Source organism: Mirounga angustirostris, unplaced genomic scaffold (genome assembly GCF_029215605.1).
Source record: "Mirounga angustirostris isolate CCGP_5_RB_7025 unplaced genomic scaffold, mMirAng1.0.hap1 SCAF_8, whole genome shotgun sequence".
Taxonomy (NCBI): domain Eukaryota; kingdom Metazoa; phylum Chordata; class Mammalia; order Carnivora; family Phocidae; genus Mirounga; species Mirounga angustirostris.
Window position 1 is genome coordinate 20,014,751 of NW_026991716.1, and position 13,744 is coordinate 20,028,494.

Genomic DNA, 13,744 nt, shown 5'->3' on the forward strand with positions numbered 1-13,744 from the left:
TAAAAGCACAATAATTCTGATAATTAAGTTAATTTGTGTATAATTATTACAAAATATCATTCATTATATGAATCAAAAGGGATTACAAAGCAAATACTTCATTTTTATAAGAGGACTAAATCATAGCTAGCTTTAAACCTACGAACTAAATGACAGTAAGATGAGCAAAATTAAAAAGCATTACTAATTCCTGATCACCAGTGGCCCGGAGAGGGACAAGATATCATTTGAGAAGCTGTTACTAGACAAATACTGTGCGTATACTACTAAATCAGACATGGACTTGCCTTCAAGGAGCTCAGTCTAGGAGGGAGAGTAATAACTTAAGTTCAATAAAATATACATGGTGGGCGGAGTGCTGACAAAATCGGAAAGGTCAGATCTGCCTCAATGAGTGAAAAGAGGTTTCATGGAAATGACTAAGCTGGGTCTTAAAAGACCAAGCAGGCTTTAAAAAAATAAAAATTAGGCAGCAGAACCTGACACAGAAAGGCATAAATGTGGCCCAGGATAGATGAGGAACTGTAAGTAATTAGGCTAGCTAAAGCATAGTTCAGTATTTCATGGGGTAGTGGCAAAATACAAGGATGGGGAGCCAAGAGCCCTGATCCTGGAGGTCTTGGGAGCCATTCTCAACAATGTGGATTTTGCCCCTGAAGAATTTTAAGAGTGAAAATTCACTCAGGCAGTAAAGTAGGGATGACTCCATATGGGACAAGCTTACAGGTGGTTAGAACAATTAGGAAAACTATCATTTCCCAGGTGGACAGCAGTAAGGATAGAGACGAGGAGGTGCATGTAAAGGTATCTTCAGGTACAACTGATAGCAATTAGGAACTAACCAGAGGGTAGGAATAAAAAAGAAGCAACTAAAATAACTCCATGATTTCTGGCTTAGGTGGACAGATGATGGTCATCCCATTAACCAGAATAGGAATGCTGGGGAAAGAGGGTCAGTATGAAAAAGAGATAGTTCAGTTAGAGACCTAACACTGAGATCCAGGTAGATGCCCCATAAGCAGCTGGACTACTGGAATAGATCACAATTGATTTAAATTTATTATTTTAGTATTAGTTCGTATCTTTCCTGCTGTCAAAATTCTTTTTTTTTTTTAAAGATTTTATTTATTTATTTGACAGAGAGAGACACAGCAAGAGAGGGAACACAAGCAGGGGGAGTGGGAGAGGGAGAAGCAGGCTTCCCACGGAGCAGGGAGCCCGATGAGGGGCTTGATCCTAGGGTCATGACCTGAGCCGAAGGCAGACGCCTAACGACTGAGTCACCCAGGTGCCCCTCCAGCTGTCAAAATTCTATCAGCGATGTTAACAAGGGCAAAACTGACTTGACATTAAACTTTGGATGTCTCTCTGACCCTACAGACTCTTTAACTCAGGAATTAGCAGGAGAAAGAAATGACAAGAAAAAGGAGGGAGGAAGGAGCAGAAAAAAGAGATGTAGGCAAACACCTTGCTAACAGAGTTAACTTCCTACCTAGACATTACTTCCCTATGTCCTGGCTAGGAAACAAGGAGTAAAAGAGGGAAACCCACATCGAATCAGGCATATAGAGAACTATGCCACCAGAGCTATGGTTACTTGAACTGAAATCAAATGATAAGAATTCTCATCAAAAACTTACTCTCCTTACTGTAATTTACTCTTACAATCCATTTTCTCAACATTGTCTACAACAGAAGAATCTATTTACTTTTCAAGAGTAAACAATTCAACATCAGATGATGCAGTGTTAGACTTACCTGTCTTTCCTTCTTCTCGAATCCCAGTTTTTATCCTTATCTTTATTTCTTTTTCGTTTATGTGGGCTCCTACTCCGATCCTTTCTACGTCGTGAATACTCAGCATCCAAATAACTTCCACCAGACTGCCGTGAATCTACTGAAGCTGATCGCCTTTCTTCATTCCTGAAATAGGAATGGAGAATAGGAATGGAGGAATAGGAATACAGAACAGTTAGTTTTAACCACGAGTCTCCACCAAACACACAGACAAACTAGCTTAAAGTTGAATATTCTATATCAGAACAATGATAGAGTTGATATAAATAGGTATAAACTTATATTCTATATGAGAGGGCAAAGAAATATAGCTCTTACATGTTTTACCTCTTTACTATTTCACTAATATATTTGTCTCTCCAAAATTGTCAAAGAGCAATGTCAACAGAAAAACTCTGCTATAATAATCTTGAGCAATGACAACATAGAACAACTTAAGCATTTTAATGAATTATGGTGTGCTATTATTAATGGTCTTGGAAACGCTAAAATTTAGTTAAATAATAATGTAACAGATTAAAAAGAGAATATTTTCACCGGTAAACACCATGACATACTTTTCAGCATCATCCTCTGCTCTTTCCTGCTCTTCTTGCCAATGACTACTGAGTTCTTCCATGTGCACATTTATGACATCACGAATCACCTCAGGAGAGATAAGCACCCAATTTCAGATAAGATTTTTTCAAAAAATTATATAAAGCTAGAAAAATCACTGTTAACAATCATCCAAATATTTGGATCACAGAATGGACTGTGGGACATGAGCAGTTTGGAGAACATAAAAAAGTCAATGGTCAAACTGGAATATGAATGGTAGATGAAAGTACAATAATTATTGATAAACTTGTTGGTCAATCCCTATATTGTGATTATGGTAGGAAAACTATCCCTATTCTTAAGATATACTTAGTATTTAGCAACAAAAAATCATGGGGTATGTAACTTACTCTCAAATAGTTTAGAAAAAAATGAGATCAAAAGAGAAAAATGTACAGATAGAGAGCACAAATGACAAGCAAATGGGACAAAATGTTAACAACAGGTGATCTGGGTAAAGGATTTTCAATTCTTTGTACTATTTTTAGTTTTGCAACTTATTTGTATATTTGAGATTATTTACAAATAAAATTTTTTTTAATTTTATAATTAAGTCAAGATGACAAAATATGAAACATTCTAGTCACTTCACAGATACTTTTCTAAGAGACTATATAAATCCCTTACATCTAAGAGCCACTTGGAAGTTTTTTCTTTCCAATTTATCCATGCAGTCGAGCATAGGGCTGTTCAACTGGGAGGCACAGATGAAACTAAAATAGCTTACACTTCCCTCATGCCTAATTAGGAAATGTTTTTTTTTTTTTTTTAAGATTTTATTTATTTATTTGTCAGAGAGAGAGACAGAACACAAGCAGGGGGAGAAGCAGGCAGAGGGAGAAGCAGGCTCCCTGCTGAGCAAGGAGCCCGATGTGGGACTCGATCCCAGGACCCTGGGATCATGACCTGAGCCGAAGGCAGCCGCTTAACCAACTGAGCCACCCAGGCGTCCCTAATTAGGAAATGTTTTAAGAAGGTACAGGGGATAACTGAATTTAAATTAAAAAAAAAAAAAGGGTTCCTGGGTGGCTCAGTCAGTTAAGCGTCTGCCTTCAGCTCAGGTCATGATCCCAGGGTCCTGGGATCGAGTCCTCCATCAGGGTCTCTGCTCAGTGGCAAGTCTGCTTCTCCCTCTACCCACTCCCAACACCCCCGCTCGTGATCTCTCTCAGATAGATAGATAGATAGACAGACAGACAGACAAATAGTTAGTAGGTACAGGGGACAAGGGACAATCTCAAAGACACACACTACATAGTTCAGGACTGAGTTTCTCCCCACTTTAAGGAAACTTTCAAAGGCTCCCAAAGTAAAATGGAACAATGTCCAAAATCCTTAATAGAGCCTTTGAAACCTTTCATGATTTTACTACATCATGTAATTGAAACCAGCCTTATCTCTTACTGGATAGTTCAAAAACCCTAAGCTCTAGGCACCTTGGATTACTGATGGGTCTCTGGAAAACTCCTGCACTTTTATATATTTATATTAGGAATGCTAGCCCTTCGACCTGGAATATCCTTATCCACCATTTCCCCTCCTCTACCATATTCTCTTGTGAAAATCTAAGACATGTGACATGAGTCACACACACACCTAAATTCCCACTCTCAGCTCTAGCACTTCCAGAGTAGCCCAACATGACTCCAGACTAGTAGTAGCTCTACATGAGCTCCACGAGGCCCGAATGTTACTGGATAGTTTCCAGGTTCACCACATAGGAAAGGGCCTATGAACAGACATTCTTTACCGTTCCTGCTTCTCCCTTTCCTTCGAATGCTATCTTCTCTATAAAGCCTATACCAATCTTATCTTTTAAAAAGAATCACTCCTTTCTCCCACATATTTTGATCTCACTTTATTTTAGCACTTAACACAATCTGTATTTTGAAAGATGTTTCACTTGTTAAACTATACTAAGCTCCTCGTGGGTGGGGGCTGTGTGCCATTTATCCTTACCTACCCAATAGCAGTGTTATGCATAGTAAGTATAGAAGGTAATAAATTTTTTTCTAAAATTTGACAAAGTTTAGGTTCTAGTCCAAAGCAAACAAAAATTATAGAGGATATGAATGAAGCTAGAAAGAGATAAGATATTGAAAAAGCCATGACCACAAATATGATAAATCACTGAAAGATTTGTAAACACTGAAGTTTTTACAGATGAAAGGTATTTCGCATCTGCTTCCAAAATTATCAGTGTGGAGGAAGGAGAAAGTAGGAGGTAGTGTAAGTATAAATAAAATGACAAAGCCATATGTTGATAATTGTTGAGGCTGAGTGACAGGGACAAAAGGGTTCATTAGACTATTCCATTCACTTTAGTCTATGTTTGAATATTTCCATAATAAAAACTTAACCATAAAATTGTGAAGAACACTAGCAGCAACACTTACACTTGATTACAAGGAATGAAACTAGAGAAGAAACTACTGATGAACCATCAAGTATTTGAGGGACTGTAAGAATACTTAGGTAGTTATGACATGGTCCCAGACCTCTACTGCAAGAGTTAAGTCTAGAACATATACTTTAATTGTAAAAAGAACAGCATAAGATTTAAGTACTAAGCTATGTGGTACAGAGAACATAAAAGCAATCAACCAGTGAATGGCTGGGTCAACTAGCCCCTCATGGAGACAGTGGGCCTTAAACTTATCAAGATTTAAAAGAGACACGACAAAGAGCATTTTCAGGTGAGCAAACAACATGTCATTTGGATACAAAGACAAGAGTAAATGTGTGTAATCAGATATAGTTTAAGAGACATACTTGACTAAACCAAAAGAAACTATCTGATAAAATGAAGCCAGATTATGGACAGTCTTAGAAAACATAGAGAGAAGTAAGAAAATAATGTGGTAAGAATTTAGAGATTCAATGAGGAAATTACATGTAGAGTCTGGGCAAGGTAATTCATGTACCAAAAAATTCATCAGCTCTATCCACTAAAGGAAGTCTGAAAATAAGTCTAGATATAGATCAAGAGATTAATATATAAATAATTTGTGCCAGATATTTTTTAAGCCCAAATATTTAACAGAGTGCATAAAAGCATGCTAAAACTTCTGTAAGGAAAAGACAAAGGCTATCTGTTGACCAATTTCTGTGTCCACATGCATTCTCAATCAATTCTTACAACAACCCTACAAAGTCTACATAAAATGTATAAAATGAGAAATGTTGATACTTAAAATGCTCAAATAAGTTGTTCAAGTCAAACAGCCAATGATAAACAGCAGGATCAAAACTCTAACACAGGTCTAAGGCCAAAATCTATGCTTTTATCATGATGTAATGCTACTTTCTCAAAAGCAGGTATTTTTTTAAGATTGTACAGCCTCTTTACATAAGATTTTTGTACCCTGAAAAGCCTTTGCCTGGCACAGTGGATCTGAAAGGAATGGAGCAAATACAAATCAGGTGTGGCCGCCTTGAAGATACCTTCTTTTAGATAACCTCTAAGGAACTGTGGAAATCCATACAGCAGACTTAGAAAACTTCTAAGGGAAATTTCTGTTCTCAACTAAGCTCTAAAAGATTATATAAAACTTACCTCAGTATACGATTTCTTGGTTATGTGAACATTCTTAGCTCTATAGGACTGGCGTCTTCTTTTATAATCTCTCACTTCTGCCAGGATTTCAAGGTAAGATTTTGGACTTTTTCGACTATTATCTAATAAAAGAATAAAATAAAATTATTATATCCTTGGAAGCTTTTAAATTCTTATGAATTAGCAGGAAGAAAGACCACAATCGTCCCGTATTTCAACACGTTTTCCTGCATCTAAAAACATCCTAAAAATTCTATATTATAGAAAAAGGCTGTTTAATATCATTCCTTTTCTCTAACCGTTAGTTGAACCTAAGATTGTTAAGTACAAAGATTAAAGGACCAGCACAGCTGTAACAATCTTACAGAAGGAAGGTACGCTTAATGTAAGTCAGAGAGCAAAATTTCATGCACGGAGTAAATATCTTAACATGTATGTGAATATCAGATAATGCAAAACCATCCTATTCCAATTCAAAGTGGTCTGACAACTAAATCTTAGTAACACACAAAGAATGAAATGACAATTAAGAAATATAAAATTATGACATTCGTCTCAAACCTTGATTGACTTTGGCAGCCAAGTCTACAAAGAGATCACTGTCATTTTCAATAATCTGTGAATCAGAGCGCTTTTTCTTTGTCTCCTCCATTACAAAATCATAGAGGGCAAGACGATCAGCTTGGGTTAAATCACAAACACACCGTTTGTGATTCAGAGGAACTTCAACAGGTAATGAAGAATAAATCCCTAAAGTAAAAATAAAACCACAAGAATAAAAAATACATGAAGCATTGTGGACTTAAAATCTCCTTATCTTTAAACATGCGCTGTAATAATGCAACATTAACACAGTTGTTTTCATAGTAATCCCTTAATATACAAAATATCCATGTGATAAATGGTAAACAGTGATTTTATCCTCAATGCTATATCCACAGAAAGGATGTATTGTGGATGTTTACTATTTTCTCCAACAATGTTAGGACAGATCCCATGAAGGCAGGCAGTAATAACCATGAGATAATTTGCTCATAAGAAAACATTCTGGGTAACAATTTTTGAAAGGCTACCAATATTATAGAAGTAGATTATTAACTTTCTTTCTGTTTATATGCTTTTCCCCATAAAAGCTGGGGGAAAATCGCTTTCAAGAGGTAATACACATTGTAGTCCCTCTGAAAATAAATTATGGAAATATGAAAAATGGGTAAAAAATGTCTTTTTTATATGAGACATCAAGTTAGGTGTTCATTATTCAAAATATACCCCACTTGTACAATGACTCAGAGCTAGGGACCAAAACACAATTACTTAAGTAGCAGAAACCCCAAACTTTCCCAGACCAGAGAGAGATTAAACTGAGACTAAATTTTTAATTTTCTGAAGAAGCATTTTGGCATAACCGAATTAATTTTAAAAGTTAACAGGAGTGCCCCCCCAAAAGTCACAGAACTTTCTAAAATCTGCTCATTAATGAAAGAAAGTAAATACAATACCTTGATATGATGTTTATTAAACACTGAAGAAAATTTTTGTTTTGAGATTCAAATTTTCTCAAAGAAATAAAAAAATTATTGTAACTGTAAATAAAGCAATTGTTTTAAAACAATTCTTTCTAACCTTCATTATTCACTGATGCAAACAATGAACAGGAGCCACTAATGTTTCCTAGGTTACCCTAAAATAATAACTCTGGTTCACAGAACAAGATAAGATCAGTAGCTCTTCCCAGATACTTTTATTTGATAAATCTAACCTCACTGGCTTCCTAGGTAAAGAGGCAAAAGAAAAATTAAAATAAGAGCAAACTATGAACTAAGCACTACAACACAAAAAAAAGAGGTGAATTTACATTTGTCTACAAATTAAGAGGAGTGCCACATTGAATATGAGTTCATGAATAGCCATGGATAACAATACATGGTCATTTGTATTAGTCGAAGGATTCTGAATTAGTGGAGAAGGGCTTCCTTTCAAGTCAATCAATTTCACTCTAATTCTAGTAGACAGTAGGAAAAGCCTTTTTATGCAGGCAGGTATTAAAACATTTAACTTGGTACTATAAAAATGAGTTAGCTTTGACAAGCCTAATTCCTTTGAATATAGGCTATAAAAAGCTGGGAGAAAAATACAAAGATTAGAAAACACTGATACATTATAAACAAGCTCCACATAAACCTTTGCCTGTTACTTTTAGACAAAGAAATATAATTTCCTCCTTAAAATATTCTGGAGTTGTCTTTATTCATCTTAAATTTCTGTATGGTCAAGATTGATACTTAAATTCCTTGAAATTCAACTAAAATTCCAAAGACTATAATATTGTGACAGTGGTTAAGATGAAGTTTAGAAATTTGAGTGATACTTTTAAAAGGATATCATTTGCAAAAAGGATACTGCATATCTTTAAATAAGGAGTATATTCAGGTTCCTAATTCCTCTTTATACTCACCCCAATTACTGAAAAAGAAAAAGTACAGGAAAAGTTAAACAACAAACTGCATTCAAATCATTGAGAACATAGATATTTCCGACAAAAAAAAAAAAAAAGGATAAACACAAATAAGCTGACATTTCCATAAAAAGTAAATTTTCAAACATAAGCTTCTATATGATTTAAAAGTATATCTGAATGTGCTGTAATCATATTAAATTCTGTGATCCTCTACTTTTTTTGTAGTAGCTTTTTTAAAACTGTGGTAAAATATACATTACATAAAATGTACCATTTAACCATTTTTAAGTGTACAGCTCAGTGGCATTAAGTACATTACAGTGTTTTGCAACCATCACCTCTTTCCATCTCCAGAACTTTTTCATCACCCAAACTGAAACTCTAATCTAGCTTTTTAGTAACTCTGATCCTTTCTTTTTAGTCACCTTTGCCACGACAGAGCATCTTAAACATATGACATATAATATTAAATATTCATAAAAAGTACTGGTTCAAAGCTACAAATTCAGAATTTTACAGAGAATTCATACAGAGTCAATTTCCAAACATCATAGAAAAAGAAGTTAAGGCCCATGGAGGTAAAAATGACTTGCCCAAGTCTCACAAGTGGTAAGAACAGATTAGGCCTAGAACCATTCTACTTGGGTCTCTTGAGGGTTCTTTAGTATAATGCACTGATCTTCAAATCATGGCCATGATTCAAATATATGTCATGAAACTGAAGTACAGCAAATAATACTGAAGGAAAAAGATAAACCGCTAAACATAAAATGACTGTTTATGATTAAAATTAGCATCTTGGTTATATTAACCAAGGTAATTATATCTGAAAATAAGTAAGTAGATCTAATGGTTGTTTCAAGCTTTCACAAAGGTTAATGAATTGAGAATTCTATACACTGAGTGGAGACCTGGTATGAGTGATGAAATGGAAACATAAATATAACTCATCAAAAACTTATAATTTAGTACATGACAAACAAAATATTAATTAAATGGAAAATGTAAAATTGCTCATGTTAGTCATTCTTCCTTCAAAGTAAATAAATCAGTAAGATAGTAAAAGAGATTCTTGTTCTGGGCTATAAGATCTTAAAATGTCTAGACAAAAGTGGGCCACAAAAATAAGGTCCATTGAGAAACTGTAGAACTCTATACAAGATGAAAAAAAGTTTTAAAAAGAGGGTCACAGATCATATAACAAAATTCTCAAGGTAAATCTTAGTTTAAGAGAGTGCCAAAACAAAATAAAAGTTCCTCTTAACTTTCTACTGAAGGAACTATTTATTCAAAGTAATTCTTTGCTTTTGTAAAGAACTAAACTCAAGGTCCAAATCTACCTTATTACTTAGCCATATAAATAAAAAAAACCTTGAGAACATTCTCTAAATTACATATATAAAATTCTCACCCATTTCATTATCTTTATATCGCTTTCTATACATTAACGTGCTTAGAAATTAAATTGCTTAGACATAAGCAGCCAATTATTAGAGCCCGGGCTAGTTTAGCATTAATTATCTCCGTTACCCCAAACAACAATACAAGACAGTTTTATACTACAGACAAGGAAACAAAACCCCTCAAAAAAACTGTCATTTGTACCAGGCCAAGCAACTAGTTTCTTTCTTTAAAGGAGGCTTACACAAACCAGAACAAAGAACAGTACTAATAATAGCAAGCAGTGAGTAGGTACAAATTTGAAGTTTGTGGTATTCTTCGACTTAATTATAAGAGATAATAATGAATATATTTGATCAGTGATTCCTAGTCCATAAATTCCACTGAAATGTAGTTTCTATCAGAAAACAGAATAACTCAGTTCAGAGTATATACCAAATCCAAAATTTGGTTCTCAATCCACTGTGGCTATTACTAAGCCCCTAGCAAAGAAGTGTGAATCAATTTTTGTGTGCCTCTATTTCTTCACCTAATATGGAAGGGAAAATAGTTGTCCAGCCTATGTCAATGCTTTATGAAAGAGAAATGAATACATAAAAGAGCTATGAAGAAAGAATCTCTGCTGTATTTGAGCAGAAAATATCTACCAAATGAAGCTGACACCAAACACATTGGTCTAGTGTTAAATATAAAATGTAACTTTTCCCATGCAACTGTTTCCACAAGATTTTTCTTAAAAATTAGTAACAAATGCTTATGGGACAAAAATAGTTTAAATCATTAATTAGCTCAAACTATGATGCCACTTACTTTGACTATAACAATCACCATCTTTTCCAACTGCAGTTCTAGCCTGTTTAATTATCTGGAATTGTGAGTCCTTATCTGTCAAAAAAAAGCACCCATAAATACAATATGAATCATCAGTGTCCACAATCAAATTATTAACTTGTTTCCAATCCAAGCTCTTTGGGCACACTGACAAACCTCCAGAATCTGAAAAGTGGAAAAAACCTACACTGCTGCCTAGGTAATCTGAATGCAGAATTCTTTCAGATCTAGCTAGAGCCCAGTGAGTAACTAGATTTCAGGTAGTTTAGAAAACATTATCATCAGGCATGCTGCAGTAGCTGCTGCAAATTTTAGCAACTAATAACAGCTACCATGTTTTGAATCCAGCTAAGTGTCAGGACTATTCTAAGCATTTTACATATACTATATCATTTAATCCTCACAAAGGTGCTATTATCATCATCCCCCATTTTACGAAGAAATTTAAGCAACAAAAAGGTATAACTACTTGCTAAAAGTCACAAATCTACTAGTGACAAAACCAGGAGTTGAATCAGGGCATTGATTCCAGAGCCTGGAATTTTAACCTCCACATATGCTGTGAACACTTGGAACACATTTCCATCCTCAGTTTGTAAACTGTGTTGTATGGCCAGATTTTTGTTATATTCAAGAAAGAAGGTATCTGTCTTACTGTACAAAGCTTTGGAGGTTTTCACTGCCTATTAATGTAAGCCTGGTCTCTAAATTCCAGATTAAGCAAACTAGTTTCACTGTACATTAATTAATCCTACATTCTCTTAAGGTACGAAATGTCTTTCTTAATCACAAGCACACTTATAAAGTCCATTCTTTTGATAATTCAAAAATGAAATATCAATGCCTATACTATTTTTAAATTATAATCTATTAATACTTACTTAGAGTAATTGAAGGTATCTTCACATTCTCATAGAAAAAATCAGAATTATACATTTGATCCTAAACAGTAAAAACAAAAAAGTTAGTATTCGTGAGTAACCAATAATTGACTATTTTAAGATTTGACATGAACCAACAAAAGATTACTATCACTTAAATATTTCTTACAAAAATTTGCGCAATTAGGCAAATACCATTCTACCTCACAAATGACTAGTATTTTATGTCAGAAAACTTTACACTATACCTTCTAAATATTCTGAATTTATTCACGCATGAATTACATGACATATACATCATAAATATATGGTACCTCTTCTTCTTTGGTATAGCCCAATTTCCTCAATCTGCAAGACACCATGTGCTTTGCTAAAGATGATTTAGGCATGTGATGATTGGAATCATAGGGACATATCACAACTTCATCCTATAAAAAAGAAAGAGAAGCAAAGAAAAAAGAAACATTTGTTTTTTAAAAGATTTATTTATGTGAGAGAGAGAAAGACAGCACATGTGCAGGGCAGAGGGAGAGAATCTCAAGCGAACTCCCTGCTGAGCACTGAACCCAGGTGGGGCTGGCCCCCAAGACCCATGAGATCCTGAGCTGAAGCAAAACCAAGAGTCAGACACTTAACCAACTGAGCCACCCAGGCACCCCACGGGAACATAATATTCAAATGATTTTACCATTAAATGTTTACTACTTGATTAAGTAGTACTATCCATTTATCTCCTTTCTGGAGGCCTCTTTCCCAACCCCGTGTGATGTACGTGCAAATTAAAACAAAAAAAACCAAAAAACTTCCCTCAATCTCTCTCTCCTTTATAGTCCCCTCTCCACCGCTTCAAAGCCCAACACTTTAAAAGATTTGTTTACAAACTACCAGTCAGTAGGTCACTAACAATCTTCTTGCTAAAGAAAATGTGTCAGGGGCGCCTGGGTGGCTCAGTCGTTAAGCGTCTGCCTTCGGCTCAGGTCATGATCCCAGGGTCCTGGGATCGAGCCCCACATCGGGCTCCCTGCTCGGCAGGAAGCCTGCTTCTCGCTCTCCCACTCCCCCTGCTTGTGTTCCTGCTCTCGCTATCTCTCTCTCTGTCAAATAAATAAATAAAATCTTTAAAAAAAAAAAAAAAGAAAATGTGTCAAAACACATGTCAGACTCTTTAAAACATTTGAACTCTTCAAAGGTCACAATCCAATTGTCCATTTCTGTCATCCGGATACAGTCTTCATGTTCTACCTCTCTAGTTCTTCTACTTGGTCTTCTCTCAAGATGTCTTCCTTGTTCTACCTGTACCCCTTTAAATGTTGATGCTTCACATAAGTCAAACCAGTGACCTTTTGCCATTTGATATACACTGACTGGAAAATCTCATGGCTTTAATTTTCACTATAGAGAAAAGGCTCCCCAAATTTATATCTTTAGACCTTGTTCTCTTTTGAGTACCTTATACAAAAAAAACCCTAACAATTCAATATAACAAAAATAAATTCATTATATTCATGGTCACCTGACCCCAAACATGTTCCTCTTATGTCTCCCAGTTTCAATAAAAGGTCCCATTTCCTCACACAGAAAATCACCTCTTCTTCCTCGTCATTGACATCTAATCAATTACCCAGTCCTTTTTACTCCTAAGTAACTCTGAAATCCCTCCACATAATCCATCCTCACTGTTACTTCCCCACTTCGGGACATCAGCATCGTTCTCCTGGATTACAACAGCCATTGCCTAACTGCTCTGCTTCCAGACCTGTTGTCCTTCCCATTCTCCACTCTGTGGCTACTCTGAATCCCAGGTCTGCCACTTACTATATGAACTTGGTCAAGGTATTTTACCTTTCTTTGCCTCAGTTTCCTTATCTATAAAATGGGTATAATAGGACTTTTCTCACAGAGCTATTGTGAAGATTAAATAAATTATACATGAGTTTATACACATAAAGCAATTCAAACAGAGCCTGGTACATAGCAAGTGTTCAAATGTAATCAATTATTAGTTTATTTTTTTTTAAAGATTTATTTATTTATTTATTTGAAAGAGAGAGAATGAGAGAGAGCACATGAGAGGGGGGAGGGTCAGAGGGAGAAGCAGACCCCCGCTGAGCAGGAAGCCCAATGCGGGACTCGATCCCGGGACTCCAGGATCATGACCTGAGCCGAAGGCAGTCGCTTAACCAACTGAGCCACCCAGGCGCCCCCAATTATTAGTTTATT

General features: G+C 35.4%; 1 protein-coding gene across 5 annotated transcripts in view; it reads right to left on the minus strand.

Moving 5' to 3' along the window:
* SNRNP48 (small nuclear ribonucleoprotein U11/U12 subunit 48) overlaps nucleotides 1-13,744 on the minus strand; it is a 49,778-nt gene that overhangs the window by 33,588 nt on the left and 2,446 nt on the right. For all 5 annotated transcript variants that reach the window (XM_054505744.2, XM_064597194.1, XM_054505743.2 and 2 more), the window contains exons 2-8: nucleotides 11,839-11,952; nucleotides 11,525-11,585; nucleotides 10,623-10,697; nucleotides 6,515-6,703; nucleotides 5,954-6,075; nucleotides 2,355-2,443; nucleotides 1,759-1,923 (exon numbers count right to left, since the gene is read on the minus strand). In XM_054505744.2, coding sequence (XP_054361719.1) covers nucleotides 1,759-1,923; nucleotides 2,355-2,443; nucleotides 5,954-6,075; nucleotides 6,515-6,703; nucleotides 10,623-10,697; nucleotides 11,525-11,585; nucleotides 11,839-11,952 — 815 coding nt within the window. The remainder of the gene's footprint in view (nucleotides 1-1,758; nucleotides 1,924-2,354; nucleotides 2,444-5,953; nucleotides 6,076-6,514; nucleotides 6,704-10,622; nucleotides 10,698-11,524; nucleotides 11,586-11,838; nucleotides 11,953-13,744) is intronic.